Source organism: Artibeus jamaicensis, unplaced genomic scaffold, assembly GCF_021234435.1.
Source record: "Artibeus jamaicensis isolate MK-2021 breed Jamaican fruit bat unplaced genomic scaffold, CSHL_Jam_final contig_956, whole genome shotgun sequence".
Taxonomy (NCBI): Eukaryota; Metazoa; Chordata; class Mammalia; order Chiroptera; family Phyllostomidae; genus Artibeus; species Artibeus jamaicensis.
Window position 1 is genome coordinate 1,587,100 of NW_026522021.1, and position 21,355 is coordinate 1,608,454.

Sequence of the window (21,355 nt, forward strand, 5' to 3'; positions counted from 1 at the left end):
GGGTTTGTGTATAAGAGAAAATCTTAAATTTTGTCATGCTGAAAACTTAATGGCTATCTCTAGAAAATTGTTGGTAACTGATGGTGCTATAATTTTTTTAAAGATTTTATTTTTATCTTTAGAGGGGAAGGGAAGGAGAGAGGGAGAGAAACATCAATGTATGGCTGCCTCTTGTGCGTCCCCTGCTGGGAACTGGCCTGCAACCCAGGCATGTGCCCTTACTGGGAATCGAACCTCAATTATCTGGCTTGCAGGCCCGAGCTCAATCCACTGAGCTACACCAGCCAGGGTGCTATAATTTTTTTTAGTAGCACTCAGAGCAGTTGTTGGTAAGATCTGACCTGTCTCCACTTTATATTCTTCTTTTGTTACTTTTTGTAATGGAGATAATATTCTCTAGTTGCAAGGAGATGGGCTTAATTCACCTGGGATGCAGTCTGGTTTCTGACTCTTACTAGCCTCAAATGAATCATTTAACCCTCCATATCTTTGTTTTAAGTTTGAAGATAAGAGATCAGGATTGTTCTGAGGATGTATAGAAAGTATCTGGCACATTGTAAACACTTGATAATGGCAGCAATTATGATTATTTCCTTTTCCCAAATTCTACCTTCTACTTCTATTTCTTCTACCTTTCTTTTTCATTTTCCTTTCTCCTCTGCCTATACCTTAGGCTTGCCAGTGGTAAGGACAGTGGCTGAATTATCTTGGTGTTTTTTTAGGTGAAGAATAATATCAATAAAGCAAATTAGATTTAGAAATTTAGAAAGAGTAAATCAGAATGGAGTGAAAAGAAGGAATGGGAGTGTGTAAGAGGGTGGAAAACAAAACAAATGAAAAGAGATGTGTCCTCTCTCACTGGGGAGAGGAGAAGGACGTGTACAGAGGAGTAATGAGAAGTGAAATAAGTAAAGCAGACAGCAAGGCAACAGCCAGTGGAAGTTTGGAGGCTGTAGAGATGTAAACGCCTGCACTCCTCCGAAAGCGGACACTTTCTGGAATTCGTTGTCTCAGTGTGGTATTCCTACCTGCAGAAAAGATAAGATTCTTGAGAGAACTGTTAGAAATATAGATTTTGCTCATGTAGAATCATAGAGCTTACGTGGTTTAAACTATTTAGAAAACATTGGATTTGATTTATTTTCTTCTTCTTTTTTGTCTGCTTGTTGATTTTAGAGAGAGGGGAAAGGAGGGAGAGATGAGAGAATCATGGGTATGAGAGAGAAACATCAATCAGACTGAACCCCAAACCCAGGCACGTGCCCTGACCAGGAATTGAACCCATGACCTTTTGGCTATGGGACAATGCTCCAACCAACTGAGCCACACCAGCCAGGGCCAGATTGGATTTATTCATTGTTAGTGAACAATGAATGTGGAGAATCTGTGAGTTGGCACATCCAATACAGCCTGTGCCTGTGGATGAGTTCAGATTTCATGCAGCGCACAGTTGGGAGTTGTTATGGTTGTCTGAGCAAGTGAATAACTTGGTGAAAACAATTTTAAGAAAATTAATCTTAGAGTAATGTGGGGGACAACTTGAGAGGATAAGTGGAAGGCTGGAAGATCATCAAGGAAGCAGTTTGGGGAATCCAGGCACAAGGAAGAAGTACAGAGGGACAAATTGGAGAGATACCTGGAAGGGTCCAATCAGCTGAAGCTGATCACTCATCTAAGTGAAAGAGAAGAAAGAAGATGAAAGTAGTTGCATGTGTGAGTTGGTCTCGTTTTTCCAGCTGGATTGTAAGCTCCTCACTGGATGGCATCTTATTCATCTTTTGTTGTTTATTTTAAAAGGTTTTATTCATTTATATTTAGAGAGAGGAGAAAGGAGGGAGAAGGGGAGGGAGAGAAACATTGATCCATCGTTGCCTCTCACATGTCCCCAGTAGAGACATACCCACATCCCAGGCATGTGCCCTGACTGGAAATCGAACCAGTGACCTTTGGCTTTGTGACTGAGCCATACCAGTCTGGGTGAAACCTATATAATCTTGTTAACCACTGTCACCCCAATACATTTAATAAGAAATAAAATAAAATAAAATGAATTAAAAACATTTTCACCCCAAATATGCTAAATTTTAGTTTCCTTAAATGGAACCATGCCAGAGGTGAGATTCTCTTTCCTAGGTGTGGATGGAGTTTTTACTGTCACTCTGCAGACCACGCTGGTACCACTTGTACGGCCTCTCACCTGGTTGTGGAGGGGGCTCCTGCAGCAGTTGGAAGAGTGGCCCAGATGACCTCTGAAACCTTTCATCAATATAAGTCTATAATCTGAGTTTCTCCCTCTTGTGTTACTCTCTGCACCTATTTTTTGAGCATTCTTTTTTTTAAATCCTCACCTGAGGATATGTTTATTGATTTCAGAGAGAGAGGAAGGGGGATGGAGAAATAGATAGGTAGAAAGAAAGAGAGAAAGGGAAAAAAAGAAGGAAGGAAAGAGAAAGAAAAGAGGGAGGGAGGAAGGAAGGAAAGAAAGAGAGAAAGAAGAAAGAAGGAAGGAAGGAAGGAAGGAAGGAAGGAAGGAAGGAAGGAAGGAAGGAAGGAAGGAAGGAAGGAAGGAAGGAAGGAAGAAGAAAGAAATGAAGGAAGGAAGGAAGGAAGGAAGAAAGAAAGAAAAAAGAAAGAAGAAAAAAAAGATGGGTATGAGAGAGGAACATCAATCAATTGCCTGGCCCTCCCCAGTAAGCACCATCTGGAACTGCAGCCTTTTGCATATGGGATGACACTCCAATCAGCTGAGCCACCCATCCAGGGTTGTGTACTTTTTAAATAGCTTGTAGTTCCCTGATGATGTCATTTGCAGTCATCTCTGTCTTTTTATATGCCTTTAAAAAAAACTGAGCAATTGGGATCTTATCATATGATGTTCCTAGCAGTCCTGACGATTAAAATACTTTCTGTGGTAGATGCTTACCATTCTTTTTCACCTCTCAGGCTCTAACCCCCCTTGCTAGGGCTTAGGAATCTCCACCTTATGAGTCTAGGGGAGCTAGAAGAACCTCCCAGTGTTGCATTTAAAATGTCCAGATATTGGCCTTTGCAGCCTTTTTTGCCCTGTAGCATGGGCATGTCTGCTGGACTTGGCCAATCCATGTATTCACCAGGACTTCGGTCCAAGAAGGAATGAGGTGGTGATAGGGTGATGGAGGATAGGAAAGACTATAGCAGAGGGTCATAGGGTGAAATTCCTAAGGTAGCAGTGGAATGGCCCCAAGTCACACCAGTGCCCTCACTGAACACCACATTGCCATTGGTGCCACTCCTGCTACATTGTCCACTGGCTGAATGTGTGGGTTGGCCTCATCTCTCCAGCTGGACAATAAGTTCCCTGTTGGGCAATGTCTTTTTTTGCTTGTTTGTTTATGGGCTGTATCTTATTCATCTTTTGCTTCTTCATAGCACCCTGGACAGTGCTTATTGATTAGCTTCAATTCCGATCATTGTCAAACCTATATATTTAAATCTTCTCGTCCAAAATATGCTAAATTCTAATTTAATATTTAATAGTACATATTTAATACCTATTATTTCTGCTAGATGATAAACTATCTTCTTTTGCTATTTCTACTGTGCCTAGCACAGTGCCTGACAATGCAGCAGGTACCTGATACTTGTTGAATAAATGAATATTGGATTACCCATTTGAAAATTCCATTGTCGTCTCAAATTTCATTTGCCAAAAAGAGTTACTTCCTCTTGCCTTTCCCTGAAACTATCCCATCTGTAGGTTCCCCAGTGTGGTCAATGTCACTGCTTTTTCCTAGTCTTGCAGAATGTAAGTCTGAGACATTCTGAGTAACAAAAAAGCATGGCTATTCAAGGCACCTCGATCAGACTCACCTGACCAGACTCGGGAAGGCCATATAGAAGAGGGAGAGACAGCTGGCTGGGTTAGCAGAGGAGGAAGGCAGCGGTCTACAAACCAACCTGGCGACATGGGATTTCACGCTCAGGTGTGTTCCTTGAAACTGCCTTGCTATTAGTTTTTACTTTGGGATTTTGTTCACACTGTTTTCTGAAATGGCCTGCTCTTCCCTCCCCAATGGACCTAAATTCATCTTATCCATCCTTTAAGCTTCAGTCAAGCAGCCACTCCTGCGGAGCCTTTACGCTCCAATCTAGACTACAGTGATCATTTCTACAATGTTCCTTTCGATCATTTTTGCAGTGACTCACATAGCATTTCAGCTTTTTGGTGTCTATTCTCCTTAGATACTCGATAGTCAAAAACATCACTTACACTTTGTAAAAAGCGCTTCACAGCACCTAGTCTAAAGTTAAGCTTTTAAATAAACGCTTACTAAATTGAATGGAGTTCAAACTTGGCAAGATTTTGGTGGAAGCCACAGCTGCTTTGTTTCTGGAAAGGTTTACGAGGAAGACTGGAGTCAAAGCGACATCTGGTGGCTAAGGATCAAAGGCTGCCTTTAGGACGCTGGTGGTCAGGCCAGTCAGGCAAAGGTTTAAGTGCCGGATGTGCCGGTGACAGCACCTGAGGGCAGCGCCTTTGCCCCGGGCTTCAGCCGAGCTGTGCTGTGTGCTCTTGGGGACCTGTGTTCACAGACGCCATCGAGAAGGCATGCGGACAGGGTGCAGTGTCGAGGAGCGCGGTCGTGCCTCACTGCCTAGGGCTAAGTAACAATAATAGCAGCAAGTCATTCAACCTCTCTCTGTCTTAGTTTCCTTATCTCTGCATAATGTTTGCTACTATTAGTACAACAAAACTTACTAAAGCTGAGGAACCATCTTTTAAAAATGATTTCAAAACAGATGGTGTTTCCTTGACAAATTTCACTCTGATAAAATACTTTTTGCCATTGAGGGATTTACAAAGTTCATATTCATTGCGCATACTTGGGCAGGCTGATGAGTAATTCCACTGTGTGAGGTTTACAAGAAATCTGCAGTAATGATGCTGGAAGCAGAGCTAGTTGGTTCTTTATCTCTAAAGAAATACAGGAAAAGAGACTTGGAACGATGGAGGTGGGGGCCGGGGCAAAGCCTGCGAGGCTGCATCACCATCTTTGTCCTCAGAATATCTGAAAAAATAGAGGGCACTGTTAAAATGGGACACTTTCTGGAGCAAATGCCCTCTGCTGTCATGAGACCTTCTGAAGAATTCTTTTCTTCTGAGACCTCTCAGCATGTATAGACAGTTTTTGAACTGTATACTGCAGAATTAAGGCTCACTTGTTCCACTTTTTGAAGCATCTTGTAGAGGAAAAAAAAGAGGCTTTTTTGGTTTCCAAGCACATTTGTTACAGATGGGTACCTCCTCAGCCACTACCTGGAATTGGTCATATTTTTAGGGTGTAAAGAAGATGAAAGATATATCTGGGTCCTGGTGTCCCTGAATTCTTGGACTGTTGTCTTCATGACCCCAGGCACCCCTATGAGCCCAGAGGGGGATCTGTACAAGAGGAAGGAATTATTCCTGCAGGAAGAGGAATACTTGAGTACCAGCTGAAGTTCTCACCACACATCTCAGTGTAGAAGTATCTCGTGAACTGGATTAAGCCACACCAAGTTTTTGCATCTGTGGTCTAAGACAGAAGTAAACCAAATGCCCTATTTGGCCTTTTTTCCTCTACTTCTACAACCATATCCTTGTCCTACAAAGCTTGCCAGTTGCACAGGAAAAGAAAGATGAAAAACTCACTGAGGTGAAAAGAGAATTTCTCTCTAAATCTGAGAGTAACTTTAGTGAGACACCCATTCTGGGCCTTCTTTCCTCTGGGTCTTGCCCTGGATTGGATCCCACTGGCTTTCTAAGGAGAGAGGGAAACCTTCCTTCCGGGCTTGAGGGGGCTTTGGTCCCCTCTGACTATATCAGCTTTTGGCGAAGGAGAGCTTGAAGAAAGCAAACCCGAAGAGAGGAACCCATCAGGAAGAGGTGTCCTATGAACACATCTCCTTTGAATGTCTTAGTGCAGCACTTTCAACCTTTTCCATCCATGGTATATGTACACTGTCACTAAAATTCTGCAGCACACCAAAAAAAATATAACAGTTTTTGCTGATCTGAAGAAAAAGAGGCATAATTTTGATTTATTCACACCAGACAGCTATTGTTGTGTTGGCTGTTTTCATTTTTTTACTTGACAATCTAAGGGAAAAGAGGTCCGTGCCTCTGACTAAATGGGTATTGCACGTATTAAACATTCTGTGGCACACCAGTTGAAAATTGCTGTCTTAGTGCATCATGCTGAAGCACCCAAGATGCCCCTGATGAAGCCTGAGAGGGAAGCAGGAGTGCCAAGGGCAGTGAGAGGCCTTCAGTACGTGTTGGGTGACTGGGGAGTGAGTAAATGAATGAATACCATTCCTGGATTTACACTATGATCAGAATTTGCTCCAAGAAAATCTAACATCATTTTAGAGAGAATGAAAATAGGAAGGTTCTTTTTAGTTCAATGTCTAACATTTATTTTTATTTATGGTAGTGAGTTTTTCTTTTTTAGGAAAGTTGGGAAGGCTTATTTAAGCTTGAGCAAAGTTAAGATTCTGACCCAGCAAAGATCACTTTTGATCATTTTGTACCATTTGAAAATATTTACATTACCAGAATCACAGAATTGCAGGATTGGGATGTCCTTAGTTCCTCCTCTAGGGAGTTATTCTGTGGATGCACAAGCACACAGACAGAGGGATAAACATGGGAGGATGTCCATCTCGGCATTGTTGGTAACAACAGTGACGATTCTGAAAGCCATGAAATCCAAAATGTCCATCTGCCGTGGTTAAGGAGTTATAGTACATCTACATACGCAGCTGGCAAAAAGAATTAGGGACAGGTGTGTAGGATATATCATTAGGTAAATAAAGCAAGCTGCAGAAGTGTGTGTGTATATATATATAATATGATAAATGTATATAATATATAATGATCTTGTGTAAAAGTAACAAATGTTTTAAATATTCTTATAAATGCTTCTCAAAGTTCTGAGAAAACACCAAAGAACCTGGGGCCTACTAAGTTCTGACTTTTACCCTTTGAACTATCTGAATGTCTTCAACAAGCATACACTCTTTTTTTTTTTTTAAGATTTTATTTATTTATCTTTAGAGGGGAAGGGAAGGAGAGAGGGAGAGAAATATCAATGTATGGTTGCCTTTTGTGTGTCCCCTGCCGGGAACTGGCCTGCAACCCAGGCATGTGCCCTGACTGGGAATCAAACCGCAATTGTCTGGTTCGCAGGCCCGTGCTCAATCCACTGAGCTACACCAGCCAGGTCAAGCATGCATCCTTTATCACTTAAAAAAAGTCACCTCATCTTATACACTGACTACTGAAGCATCCCCACCAAGTGGTCACCCTGGCTTTCCTAGAACACTTCCAGGGACAGAGAACTCATTACCTCTTAACTATCAGTGTTTTGACCAGTACCCCTCCCCCCACAGATGGTAATTCTTTTCTATGTAGTATGACCTAGGATCCCAGAGGCGAGATCCATCAATATTGTCTTGAGGGCCCTGGAGAAGGGAGGCACACAATTTTAACAGATAATTCTTTTTTTTAACAGATAATTCTTGATAATTTTTCAGTTAAAACAATTTTTTTTGATGATATAAACAGAAACTAGTTGGAGTATATATGTCTTCTGGGAAAAGTCTTCAAGATACTAGAGGAAGAAAATGAAAGACATCTCAGGGTGCCATTTTAAGGAGGATATGAAGGGTGTGGATAACAAAAGGGCCTTGTTTTCAAGGAACCCAATATGTGGATGGGGGTGTGGGTACCACGCACACTTGAGCATACATGAATGAGAGCACTGTTAAACACCAGGGAAAGGAAAAATCAGTAAATGCCAACTGGAATGCAATGATGTCGACTGGGTCCGTGGGAGTGCTGGCTGGAGCTAATGGACTCTGTCTGGGTGAGAAATGAAGAGAGGGTAGGTGAGGGGATGGGGGCATTGGTGGTAAGAGGAAGTGGCATGAGTGGAGGTGGGAACCCACAGGGACAGTGGGTGTGAGCAGGCCTGCCTGATGGTGGAAGGCATTTGGGGAACCCTTCCTCCTATTTCAGGATGATGCCCAAAGGAAGACTCACGCCCATGCAACATGTCCCTGGGGCCTTCTTGCTGAGCCCCAGCAGCCAGTCCTGCGGATTCACCCATGGCAACGCCTGGGCCTGTGTGCGTGTCTTTCCTAAAGTCCCTTTCACCCAACAGGGCTGTGAACTGGAAGAATGTTGACTTGGTACTGTGTGAAACGTGGAAAGTCGATGCAGTGACTTAGAATATTCTTTTTATTTATTTATTTATTTAAAAAACCATTTTTACTCTTTATATATCAGAAGTGAGAAAAGCATATAACTCAACACAATTTCAAGAACATTGGACCCCACATTTGGGTAAACTTTGTGAGTACGGCGTGTGGATATCACAGTCCAGTGCATAATGAAAAAAGAAAAAAAAGAACCGAGATTTCTCACTGTGGAGTGGGATGATGGGGGTCCCATCAGACTGCATTCATTCAACATCTAGGTGCAATTCTTCAACAAACTGGTCTTCATGCCATAACCCCTAGCTTAGTTAGTTTTCAGAAAGATTATCTGACTAGGGTAGTTGAGCCGGAATTTGCTGTCTCTTTCCCTCATTCCCTCTCATTTTCTCTCTCCCTCTCTCTCTCACGTATCCACTGCTCACACACAGCAGCCGGAAATGACACATTGAAGTGAGTCACCAATGCAGCTGTGAGTCACCCTATAATTGAGGAAAGTTCTGTCCTGCTAGGTCGTGCATCCGCTTGCACTCCTGCTCCTAAATATATTGGAAAATTTTGAAACCACTCAGTCCTCAAGCTAATCTCTCTCACCCAACACATCCTTTTGGTCCCTAAAGTGGATGAAGTTGGATAATCTTGGCGGGGGTCCTAATCCATCCCGTGCAAAGGCAAGGAAAGAAGAGCGATGGGCTTCAGGCAGCCACAAGGTGGCAGTGTGAGCCCCTTGTGCTCGCTGCCCACAGGGGCGTGGCAGATAAGTGGCCAGACTCCTGAGATGCAATGACACAGACCACAAAGGAACATTCTAAGCAAGTTTAAGTAATACGCTTTTCTTAATAGTCCTCTTTCTCTCTAACAGGCATCCAAGAATGTGATAAATATTCAAGCACACCTCTGGCATCCCACCCTCCCCACTAGGAGATTGGAGCCAAGAGCCAGGCATACCTTCTTCTATTCCTGCAAAATAAAGTTTGTGAGAAGCAGAAGCCTGCTTCTATAAGTAAACAAGTCACCTACACTCTGAACATATGCTCGCTGTTTCTGGGGAGGGAGACGGCTGGGTGGATCTCTGCACCGGGTGGGCAATTGCTCTGCCGTTCCACAGCACCTCTGAGCGGAGGAGGACGAACCTTGCAGTGGAAGAGTGTCTCTTCCATTGGTTTTCTCTGGCCTGCCGCCAGCCTCCTCAGCAGTGGCAGACAGTGCAAGAGTGATGGCAGCGTGTCTGGAACACAAATAGTTGCTACCAAGCACACGAAAGCTCCTGTAAAGCCTTATGGTGCCACCCTGCCAGGCCTCAGTGGGATCCAGGTGGAAGACCCAGGCAGGCAGAGCAGCTGCACAAGTGGCTCTGAGAGTCTCACAGTCTGGTTTGGCCACCTTCAGGGAGCCATGCTTCAGAGGTCCCTCCCGGGGTCTCCACTGGGGAGTTTTACTGAGAGGTCCTCTTTCTCTTCCCTTGGGAGAGGCTGAGGTCTAGAAGGCAGATTTACCATTTAAAACAAAAAGACCAAAAAAAAAAAAAAGGCAAATGTCTTCTCTTTTTCCAGAAAGATTGATTAAAATAGAAGTTCTTTTCTTCAGAGTTTCTTCTCTGATATATCTCCAGTTCTGTCCCAGATGAGGGTTTCACGGTCAAGGTTCCATTACTTGGCCCATGAAAAGGACCGTTCCTGAGGATGGAAGAATCACAGGAGGTGAGAATTGGAAGGAATGGCATGGCTCACCAAGCTTGAAGTTTATGGATGAACTAAGATGTGAGAAGATGAATGAGATGTCTGGAGTCACAGCAGCTTTAGTGACTAAGCTAGGATGGGGGTCCTGGCACAGCCCTCTGTCTGTGATATAGCACTGCCTCTGAGGAGGGGAAGAGGAACAGAGCTATGGGTTTCTTGCCCAGAGTTCCAGGGCAAGAGTGGTGTCTACACCGGAATGGACTGGTACCCAAATGGGGGTGCATCATGGGCCCGGCTCACCTGTGGGGTTGTGCCGCACCACAAAGAGGAAGGGTCTGTCCATGATGATCTCCTCAGGGGCCATTCGGGCTGAGACAGTAATGGCTGGAAGAGAGGGGACAGTGTCTTAGAACAGAGGGATGTCGGCACTGTTTCCTGGGTTGGTCACAAGTGATCCATTGACATCAGCCTTCCGTCTGGTGGCAACACTGGGGGCTGATTTTTAGGAGGCCCTGTTGTTCTGTTGGACATGAACCCTAAAAGTTTAGGGAAGTCCTCTAAGGCCTGGTTTTCTCCAGGAGTTTGGAAGAGATCTATCAGCTGCTCTATTACAAACAGACAGTTACAACCCTTTCAGGCCATATTGATAAGCAAGTTCCTTAAGTTGATTTAGCCACTGTGAGAGCAACCCAGGACCTTTCCTTTAGGAAGCCTTTCAAATTCAGGGACCTCAGGAGCCACTGGGCCCATTTTCTAGGCCAAGAAACACTAGTGAGGAAAAGGCGATACTCCCCGCACAGGAAGTGCTGCTTTTGAGGAGAGGCTTAGTGGAATAGAGCAGAGGGGGTTCATCCTGGGTTTAGGTGCCATAGTGGCCCCTTCTGTAAGCCTCGGGCTGAGACTCGCCAGGCCTCACCGAAGCCCGACTCACCTGTAGAGGAGGATGCCACCGTGCCCTTCTCATTCACCTTGATCTTCACTTTTTGTAGCGCCTGAGATACGTAGAGAAGCTCTTGATCTGAAATGGGTGGATGCAAGAGTACATCAGCCATGGTTTTCAGGGAAAAGCTCCTTTGTCCCCTAAGGGGCCTCACAGCCCACCAGGATAAGAGAGTGAAACGAAAACCTCTTACCTGAAAAACTGGAGAAGTCCGCCTGGCTTGGACTAAACATGTTAGTCATCCCCAAATTCTCCAAGGGCCTCCTGAGGTCAACTTCACTCTCGAGGGAGAACCTATAGACAGGAGCAAGAAACAGCGTAAGCTCAGGCTGCCTCTGGCCACCTCTCCACGTCCCTACCAGGCAGCCTGACAGGACTGGGCTGATGGGACAGTAAAAGAGGGAGGCTTGTTACTTCAAATCTCTCTTCAAAGCCTCTCTGCTTGCTAGAGGTTCTAATATTAATGAACATTCTTTTGTAATCTCCCAATCCGCTTGAACTTATGACTAACTACTTTTCTTAAATAAGGCAGTAGTTATTCAGTCTGGCTTGGAGGGGGGAACAGCACGGGGGGGCATGGGCAAATTCTCCTGCAAGGCTATTTGAACAAAAATCTGCTCTGTAGATTGCATTTCTGAGAGTTAACCCTGAAGAGGACTGGAGCTGCGAGCCTTCAGGGTGCTCTCTGCTTCCCACCAGGGCACAGCTAGTCACCTCAATTTCTGAGAGAGGGTGGGAGGGAGAGAAGAAGAGAGAGAGAGAACAAACCAACTCAGTTTTTCTCTTCCCCAGAGCCTGACATTAGAGTGTACGGAAATTTGAGGTAAGCATGATGGGTGGGAGGCTTCCCTACAATTCTGGAATTACCAGCCTCAGCCTTCTCCACCCCGTTGGCTTCTGCAGAAGAATTTTAAAAACTTGCTTTGTTGGAAGCCAGCTAGAAGCTACAGTTCCAGCCATTCCATCTGCAGAAGTTATTCCTTTTGTCCCCATTGTTTGGATGTTGACTTGGGGAGATGGAGGTGGGAGTGAGGGTCGTTCATAAAAAGGTGAAGGCAGACTTAGCCTCCCACCTCCCTCATTTCTCTGGCTCTTCCTTTGGCTGGCTTTTGCTGTATATTTTGAGAGAGGTTTATGCCAGGGCACAGCCTAGAAAACTCCTTGCCCTCCAGCAGAAATGGGATGGGGAAAGACATCTTAATCAAACCCAGGCCAGAGTGTTTCCCATAACCTCCCACACATAACCCTGACCTGCAAGCATCACATTTGGGAAAATCAATGTGGGGGTGGTGCTTTTAGGAGAGAGTGGAGGCAGGAGATAGAAGGGATTAGGGTGTTAGCAGGGGGTGGGGCTTACTTGGGCAGAACCAGGAGACGGGGCAGGGAGGTCATATTCCCTTTCCAGTGGCTGATGAGCTGGGCATCCAGAATGTTGGTGAGGGCAGAGAGAGGCACCTCTTTTTCGTACGGAGCAGCAATGAACATGCTGAGGGTGTCCCCATGGTAGGGCAATTCCAGGATGTCATAGTAATGGCCATCGGGGGTGGAAAACTCGGCTGTGAAGACACCAAGATGGCACATTGAAATGGCTCCAGCCCTTGTTGATTCTGACCCAGCACTGGGTTTTCAACAGGTTCTTCTGTCCCCTCCACTCTTTCCGGAAGCCAGCTCTCCGTTCTGGCTTCTGTTGCTCCCACGCCCACCACTCCCCTGTTCAGTGTTTTCATTTCTATTGCCCTTATTTTCTGCCAATTCAGTGTCTTTTGGCTTCTGTTTCTTTCTGGCTTTCTGTATATTCACCCCCCTCCCCCATACCCAACCCCTAATTCATTCCAATCCTCCTCTCCTGCATCTCAACTTCCACACAGCCACCCCCCAGCAGGATCTGTAGTCAGTCCAGAAACACCTGAGGGTGAGAGACAGGGTTCAATGGTCAAATGTGGGCCTGAGAGAATTGCTGGATTTCAGCTTCATCTTGTATCAAATGAAGCTACTGCTGCTCCAATTAGCCTAGTGTTTCTTATTTGGGAAGTGTTTGTTAAAGCTGAGGTATATTCCAGGGTTCCTCTTCCTTTAGAGGGGGACACCCAGGGATGACTTCCAGTAGGGACTTGGGGAAGGGAGTCTCACACTTACTGTAATTGAACTTGTTGGTCTGAGCCATCATGGGCACCGAGACAGTGCTGCCATCAGACTTGTGGAAGAGGCGGTGGTGGGTGCCCCGCTCTGGGAAGGGTGTCTTCCAGTGGCCATTGAAGTACAGGGCATTCACCAGCACCAGGCGCGTCAGCTGGTCCACAGCCCCTTCACCAAGTAAGTCATTAATCATGCCTGTGGGAAAACCAGGTGATGAGAAGCTAGATATTTTTAAAACCCTCTTATATAGATCCTTTCAGCTCCCAGGCCTCAAATGGACGTGTGTCTGTTGAAGCAATCCTGTCAGAAGATAGCCTGGGAGTTGAAGTGAACCGATCCACCTGTTTTCAACACACTCCAACTTTCTAAGGGTCTCAGAAAGCCTCCTAGCTCACCACACTTTCTCGGGCCTGGGATCCTGTCCGGGATCAGACTTGGGAATTTAAGTCTCCCCTCACTCTGCTCCCTAAGCTGGAGTCTTGATGGGTTGTGTGTACTCATCATGGTTATTAACATTCCAATGAAATCCTACAACACTTGTTAGGGATGCCTTTAGAGTTGGTTCATGAGAAGGCCCAATTCTGGAAAATGTGACAGTGATGCTTAAAGCACCTGGCCTTTAGCCTAGGTGCTAGGCTAGAGATGCTGAAAGGGAGAGGTTGGGATATTTGGGATTTGTTTCCAAATCCCCCTTCTTGGCAGGCTCTTGGGGACCAGCCCCCTCTCCCTGCCTGCTCACCTTTCGTGTGTCTCTTCACCCAGTCATTGATGATGAACCTGGCTCTCTCTATCTCTGAGAAGTCCACCTGCTTGACTGTGGTCTGAAACAGCCTGAAGAAGTGAGGCATGAAGCCTTGAACCAGCTTCAGATCCCGCTGCACAAAGATGGCGTCGGCAATGCTGATCTCGTCCTTGTTCCATGGCCCCATGAGTTCCTTGTACAGTTGACGGAGGGCAGGGGCCACACCCTTCTCTGTGCCAGTGGGAGAAAGGACACATCAGGCTCCTGTTCAGCCAAGGGGTCCCAGCTGGACCAACTTCCCCCATGAGAGACCTCACCCTGCCTTCATGAATGGGGCGCTTCTGTTCTCCCAGGTGTGTCTGGAAGGAGAGTTCATTCTGAACCTTAATCTCTTCTGCATCCCCCTCTTTTTTCTCAAAAATCTCAGGTCCTAACCCTTTTGGGGGGTTAGAATATTTTTCTGATTTTAACTTACAGACCCTAATCTTTTCTTTTAATACTAATAATAGCTACACAAAGCACTTCAAACACACAATTCTTTTTAGTCCTTACAGCAGCCCTCTGTGTTAGATGCTCTCCTTTTAAAAAGTTTTATTTATTCATTTATTTCTAGAGAGAGGGGAAGGGAGGAAGAAAAAGGGGGGAAAGAAACATCAATCAGCTGCCCGCTGCAAGCCCTCAACCAGGGGGCTGGGCCCTCAGCCCAGGCATGCGCCCTGATCAGGAATTGAACCGGCAACCTTTCAGTTTGCAGGACAATGCCCAGCCCACTGAGCCACATTAGTCAGGGCTATACTACGTACTTTTATTAATCCCAATTGTAAATGAGGAAACTGAGCCTCAGAGGGGCTAAAGTTATGCAGCTAATACGTGGTGGTACAAGGCTCTTTGACACCAAATCCGCTGGCCCGTGTGCTCTTTGACTAGTCAAGGGCCAAGTGACACAGGAATGGCAGTCCCTATGCCATGGCAGTACAGGTGTTGGCTCAGCTACGCTGCAGTCAGCCTTTCCTCTGATTCTGGTGGGCTACACCCCCGTTCTGGGAAGGATGTGTGAGTGCCTGCCTCCTACTTTGCCCCATCTCTCACCTTCAATCTCGAATTGCATTGCCGCATGGATCTGCTGCCTGGTTTCTCCTCCTGTAGTTGGCTGTAGCATGGCCAGGACCGAGGCCACCCCATAGGGTGAGAAAACCACGTTGCGGTCCTTAGAGGCCTGTGCCACCTGCTGAAACACCTTCACTCCGAAGTCTGTGGCCAGTTGGGCCACCTGAGACTGGTGGTGGTACAAGGCATATCCTTCACCGAAGATGAGGGCCAGGCCCAGAGTTAGGCTGACAAAGACTGGAGACATGTGCATCCTAGAGCAAGTGCGAAAGAATCTGATGAGGGAAAGATTCTAGAAGAATGGCGAACGGGGAGGGGAGACAACATCCCAGCCGTGGGCCGGGCTTCCTGTGTTTGCTGCTGACAGGTGCCAAGAAAATACAAGGGCAAAATTCATTAAGAAACCATGACAGGTTCAGATCCTGCAATCACTGCTATGGCGGGGGCAACTTAGGGCAGCAGGTCTCGGGGTAGGGGGTGGACAGAGGCAAAGTGGGGGTCTTGGACTGGGAGATTCTGTGGAAGGGTATTCTCTATCTCAACCCAAAGGGAGAGATGGAGAGAGTTTGTTTTTCTCTTACCTGAAGTTCTCAAGTTGCCGTGTGCCTGGAGGTTTGTGCTGGTGCTGCTGATTGTGGTGATTCCGATGCTAAAGAGGGCACGTCTCTCTCTTGACAGTGTCCTAGACTCTGCAGCCAGATACAACTGTGCTGCTACGGAGGCAGCTGCCTCCCTTTATACCAGAAGTCGGCAGGAAATAGATGAACTCATGGCTCGGCCCCTCCCACTTTCTGGCTCTGGGAGGCTGACTTGCTGAGGCCTGTGTGTGCGTGGTGCTGCTGTGTGTGTATGTGTGTGAGAGGGCCCAGGAACAACTGAGCAAACCCTGACAGGCTTGGCCCAGGGGCCTCCTCGGAATTTGCTGCCTTTCACCTGCGTCCCTCTCTCTTTGGATTGCATAAGTCCGCCTGGCCGTGGGTGGGCAGGGCCAGACAGCCCGAAGCGCCCAGTGTTTGAGATTGCCTTCCCCCGTGCTCAGCTTGGGGAAAAACGGTTTACGTTTCCTCCTTTTCCTTTGGGGAAATAGGTCGCCACAGAGTTATCAGAGAAGCTAACGATCCTCTGAACTTGTGTCTGCCAGCATAGGCCACCCCATGCACATGCCCTCCCTCCTCTTGGCCACGTCCCAGCGACCACAAGGCACGGAGCGTGCCATGTGATTGTCTGGGTTTTCACTGTCTAAGACATGAGCCTGGCAGAGGACTCCCTCCTGTCTTTCCCTCTGCCCTTTCCAGTGTGGGATGATGCATGGCTGACTCTCCCACGTGTCCAGACTCTGAGGGGCCCCTGAGGGCTCTCTTTTGTGTCAATAGCCCTGTCTGGCCTGGCTTTGAGGTGTGCTGGGTGGGGTGATAGAGAGACCAGGAGTTACAGGAGTAAAGTCTTGCCAAGGAATTAGGTGCCCAACATGAAAGTTCTGTTTCTCTGAGATGCCTGCTGTGACTGGGGAAAACTAAGTCTTATCCTTTTCCTCCAGATACAGACACTTGGAGGGCCGGAGCCGCACTACTAGGGATAGAAGCGAGGGCATCGGTTCCTGGCTGGTTTGTGGGGTGTGTTCTTAAGGCATTGAGTTAGAAGTGGAAGAGTGACCCAGGAATCTACAGAATGTGGGGACTGGTTAGAAGCGAGTGTGTGGGACTGGGTGAGTGCATTTGGGGGCCTGGCAGGGTCGGGGACCCTTGGAGGTGAGGCCCAGTTGTTGTGGACAGAGAGGCTGGATGGCAAGGGGTCCTGAGGGGTGGAAATGCTTCACTTGACCTGGGGGCCACACACTGTCATGATTTGTGTAGGTGGAAGGGTTCAAGTGGGAGTATCCATGGAGACGGCCCATACAGCTCCACAGCAAGTTGAAGTGGGCGGGAGCGTCAAGATATTTGTTTTGGATTTTTTCAGTAAACAGATGCCAGAGCAACCACAGCTGGACGGCTTCCCCACGTTTGCTTTGACTCTGCCTTTGTTTTCCCTGTCGCCCCTGGGAGTCAGGTAGGGATGCAGGATGACAGGGAGAAAGGGACAACCTCCTTCGGAAAGTTAGGATCACTGACCCTTTACAGGACTGTTGCCATGTGGCTGCTTCTGGTTTGTTCCCTTTCATTTTCTTGGTGGCGGTTTGGAGTCCCTGAGAGAGTGGCTAGCTATGAGGAGGAAGTAGTCACCCTGACTTCGCTCAGGTGGGGAGAACGAGAGTCCAGCCCAGCAACCCCCCATCTCCTATCCCCAGAAATACCCCCAGCACCTTGGCCTCCATCCTTGGGGTTCCAAGGGAGACGGGCTCTTGGGAATCTGGGTTGGGTGTGCCCAGTCCCAAGTCAGAAGAGTAGTGGGTTGAGACTCCGCCGAACCTGCTCCCACCTTTGCGCCTCTCTGCCTGGCCTCTCCAGCTGCCTCAGCTGAGCCTCCTTCCTTTGCTCCATTGGCTATTCCAGCAGCCTTTGTCCATTGCCTTGCCAGGCTTCAGCTGTAAAAGCCCTTGCTATTTTCTGTGGATGGCTAGGGCCCTGCCAAGGCCGTGAAGAATTCCGTCCCCACTCCTGGACCTGATGGATGATCCTGATACCATTCCAGAAAAGACACTCCGTTCCTAGGCACAGGAGCCTGGGAGCAGCTCTGTGTCCTGTTGGAAGGAGAGGGGGCACCATACATTAGAAACAGAGAGGGCTGACTTACTAAGGGGTCTGTTCCTAAACTGGAGGGACTCGTAGGCACCTGGTGTGTGTGTATCAGAAAGTGAGGCAAAGCCTAATATAAGTCCCACGCCAGAGTTTCTGATGAGCTGGGGCCACTGGATGATCTAAACCCAGACTAGATTGTGGTCCCTGCTGCTTCTCTCTGTGAGATGGCATTGCCTCAACCCTGTCTGTCCTCTGGAGACCTCACACGTGACGATGCTGCCTGACCACCCAGTGCCCCCCAGGAGGCCTCCCTGACCCCGAGGAGAACTTCCTGCAATGCCTGTCTCAGAATCTAGCCTGACTCAAGGGGCTGTCACTTTCTCTCCTTTCCCTGAACCTGCTGAAGTAACACCCTTGACCCAATCACCTCTTTCAAGCCTTGGCTGTTTTGTAAGGGGTCAAATGGACAGAAAGAGAAAAGTCCCTGCTGTTGAAATAGCTGAATCTCTGATTTCGGGAGAGTCAGAGATAAGAGGATGAGTTACAGGGTTGTGAATTTTAGGGGAAGTTCCAGTTCCAGCCAGCTGGGAAAGATGTCTCCATCCGTCCCTCAGCAGGTGGTTCGTGAGTAGACCAGCCTCACACTTTCCATGACCGACCACCGCGCCCCCCCATCACACATCCCCATGCCCTCAGTCCGGGCCTCAGTCAACCTCCGACCCTTCACCTCCCGCCCTCCAGCTGTCCCCTTGCCTGCACTCGGCTCTTCCCCTTGGCTTCTCCGTTGCTCTCCCAATACCAGCCACCTGCCCTCTTTTTCACTTCCTCCTTCGTGATTTCTTCTACTCAACCCTCCATCTGTGGGGCTACTGCCCATTCCTTCCCCAGATCTCAAGCCTCAGCCACATAAGCTCTCTCCCCATTTTCCCACTCTTTCTTTTCCACTCTCTATGACTCAATCCCTCTTTCCCTCCCCTCTTCCAGAATCCCTTTTACAGCCAAATACTCTGATCCAAGCCTTCCGGTGAGGAGGAGAATGCTGCCTCCTATCAGTTACACAGCCTGCTTGGAATGTTGGAGCCGGCCTCCTGATTCTTGGTGATTTCACTGGGAGAGCTGGGGGTGGAAGGACAGGGTCCTGCTAACTCACACCACTATTTCTGGCCTGGTTGCTCTCCAAACAACACAACACCAAAAATAGCCCGCATTTGGGCTGGGCTAGCTCTGCTCCTCTCCTCGGAGCGAGCTCAGGGGATGGCTGTGTGTCTCATCCTCTTAAGATCACGGCCTTGGGATGGCCTGAAGAATCTTGGCCCATCCGGGGTTCTTCCCCGCACTGGTGCCACACATGCCTCCCCTCCTCTGCCTCCACAGCCCCTGTCCTTTCTGTCTTCTCCAGCTGCTACCAGCCATGTCTCCTAAAACTGTCACAGCACTGAAACCTGCGTCCCCCCATGGGGTAACCCTTGCTTTCCACAGTTGCTCTTTTCTCCATGTATATGTAGAGTTCCAGGGACGGGGAAGGCTCTCAGAACCCGTAACCCAGCCCTTTGAACTTGCAGGTGAAGGCTCTGCAGCCCAGAGAGGCTGGGCAACGTATCTGAAGTCACACAGTGACACGCCGCCATGGGAGAACAGCGCTCAGTGGCGCACAGACCCAGCCTGGACGGGGGGGCCAGCACTTAGCTGGTTACATGTCTGTAGGCAAAACGTCTGTGAGCCTTAGTTTTCTGATTTGTGGATAGGTATGTAAATAGGGGTTTGTAGACGGGTAGTTGATGATTTCCATCCTTCAGGGCTGTTGTGAGCAGTAAATAAAATATTGTCTGTCACTGTCCCCTGTATTCCAGGCCTCCTCTAAGTGGCGGCCGCTCTCGGTTGTGGCGGAGCCAGGACAGGAACCCGGACATCTTGGGCTGTCACTGTGGATGCAACCCAAGCTCCTCGTTTCTCCTGGTGTCAGGTGTCAGCAATTAGTGGAGTAGATTAAATCCCTGGGAAGTTGACTGGCTTACCTGAGAGAATGGCGGCCTGGCCATTTCAGACCAGACCCTCCGGCTTCCACCCAGGCCTTGATACGCTCCCACTGGCCACCATGAGGGTTTTAGATCCCCAGAAGATTTTTCTCTCTCACTGTGGGGCCGTTTGACACATGTCCTGGTCCGTTCAGGGTACTAGGAATTTGGGGGTTGGGGAAGTTTTTTCCTGTTTTACCAACAGGTGAGAAGAGAGCTGAACTTGGTTGGCTCACCCTTCTAGTCTCGGTCCTCTGATCCGTCCTCGGCCACTCATGTCTGCTGTCTCTTGGTGACCCCTCTACAGCACCCCGTAATCCCATAACCCTTTAACCACTTATATGCACAGCCCCTCGTCTCACAGTCATTTCTCTACCTATCCTGAAATTTACTGCGGCCGTTGCCATGGCCTGTTTATGTTCATTCCCCAGGCGGAGGTAAGCGGGCACTATCTGCCTGAGGGGCCTCTCATAATGTCGGAGTTTGATGCGCACCAGAGACCCACACAATCTCGCAGCCCCCCCTCCCCCCAGCAAGAATGAGCCTCCTGTCTTTGGGGAAAGAGACACAGGGAGCAACTGGGGCTGCATATGGCCACACGGGGAAGTTCGGGGCCGGGCCGGGTGGAATGTGCGATTTCTGGGGTAGATATGATCACAGAGCCCGGTGGTGTCGGTCAGGATGAGGCATGGAGGCCTCAGGGCTCCCCCAGCGCCTCCGGTCACATTCCGCCTCTCGCCCCACTTCTCTGTACCGATGTATCTGATGCTAACTCTGATTCACTTCTTTCTTCTTTACCAGAACTCGTTCCTCATTCTCTGCATTCCTGGTCTCCCTCCGTACCTTTCCCTGGACACCGTGTTTTATTTTACCCCAGCCGTTGTGGGAATCTTGGCTTGCTCACTAAAATGGTCAAACGTTGATTGATAATCAATGCCCAACGGCATGATTCACCATTAAATACAGACTTCTCCCTTTCCTGAATGTATACGCTTATCAAGAAAGAAGATTACGTACATCCAATAACTAGATTAAAATGTAAAGCTGTCTGAGTGCTACGCTGTAAGACGGAGGTTGTCCAGGTGGAGGGAAGGCTGCCGGGAGGAAGAGGGACGGATGATGGATTAGGAGGAGAGGCAGGGCGGCCTCAGCGGGGAGGCCGAGGACAATGCGTGTGTGCTGGGGGCGGGGAGCGGGTGGGGAGTGAGGTACAGGGTCCAGGAGAGGGAGGGAGGAAAACGCCCCCACCCCAGTTCCACCAGTCTTCATCTCCAGGGAGCGCCCTCTCTGCCTAAGGCCTCCCTTCTGCATCTCTCTTCACGGGCTTTTCTGTCACAGTTCTCTGCTCTTTCTGCACCCTCCTCCCGCCCCCTTGTAATATTCTAGTCTCAGTCCTGGCTCTGGATACAAACAGTGTACTGAGCTGGGCAGAAGCCCAGACAGATGATGACCCGGGGTCAGTGGGGAATATGTGGGTGGTGGAGGTCCCAGGGATGAAGCACCCTGGTCATACAGCCCAGATGGACTTTGCCACCGAAGAGCCAGGGAAGTCCCTGACTGTTCCTTCTCTTACTTCCTCACTGCATGGAAGCAGGATCCATTCCGCATAACTCTTCATCTGAGTCACCCTGAGCTACCCGCTGGCTTGGCTAGTAACACAGTTGGGCTGCTGGCTTGCTTGCTTGAATCAAGTGGGCCCCGGGACCCTCCCATACCCGCCGTGGTTATGTGCCGTAAGGACTGGGAAGAGTGAGTGTGACGTGTGAAGCAAAGGGAACAGGAAGGCCTTAGCCTGATCAGGGAGGTCATGGGGTCAGCTGCCTTCC

General features: G+C 48.3%; 1 protein-coding gene across 1 annotated transcript; it reads right to left on the bottom strand.

Moving 5' to 3' along the window:
• Positions 1-9,408: 9,408 nt before the first annotated feature.
• SERPINE1 (serpin family E member 1) lies at positions 9,409-15,566 on the bottom strand. Its single transcript, XM_037139217.2, has 9 exons — positions 15,421-15,566; positions 14,822-15,093; positions 13,730-13,963; positions 12,991-13,185; positions 12,212-12,410; positions 11,048-11,148; positions 10,846-10,932; positions 10,215-10,298; positions 9,409-9,911 (listed from the first exon to the last, which is right to left on the bottom strand). Exons 2-9 carry the CDS (start codon positions 15,090-15,092, stop codon positions 9,874-9,876), a joined length of 1,209 nt encoding a protein of 402 aa, XP_036995112.2. The 5' UTR covers position 15,093; positions 15,421-15,566; the 3' UTR covers positions 9,409-9,873.
• Positions 15,567-21,355: the final 5,789 nt, after the last annotated feature.

Excerpts from the sequence above, each read along its gene's own strand:
- SERPINE1 (XM_037139217.2), bottom strand. The coding sequence starts at position 15,092 with ATGCACATGTCTCCAGTCTTTGTCAGCCTAACTCTGGGCCTGGCCCTC. Across the intron at positions 13,964-14,821 it reads AATGCAATTCGAGATTGAAG|AGAAGGGTGTGGCCCCTGCC; the intron begins GTGAGAGATGGG and ends CCACTGGCACAG. Across the intron at positions 11,149-12,211 it reads CGTCTCCTGGTTCTGCCCAA|GTTCTCCCTCGAGAGTGAAG; the intron begins GTAAGCCCCACC and ends TCCTGTCTATAG.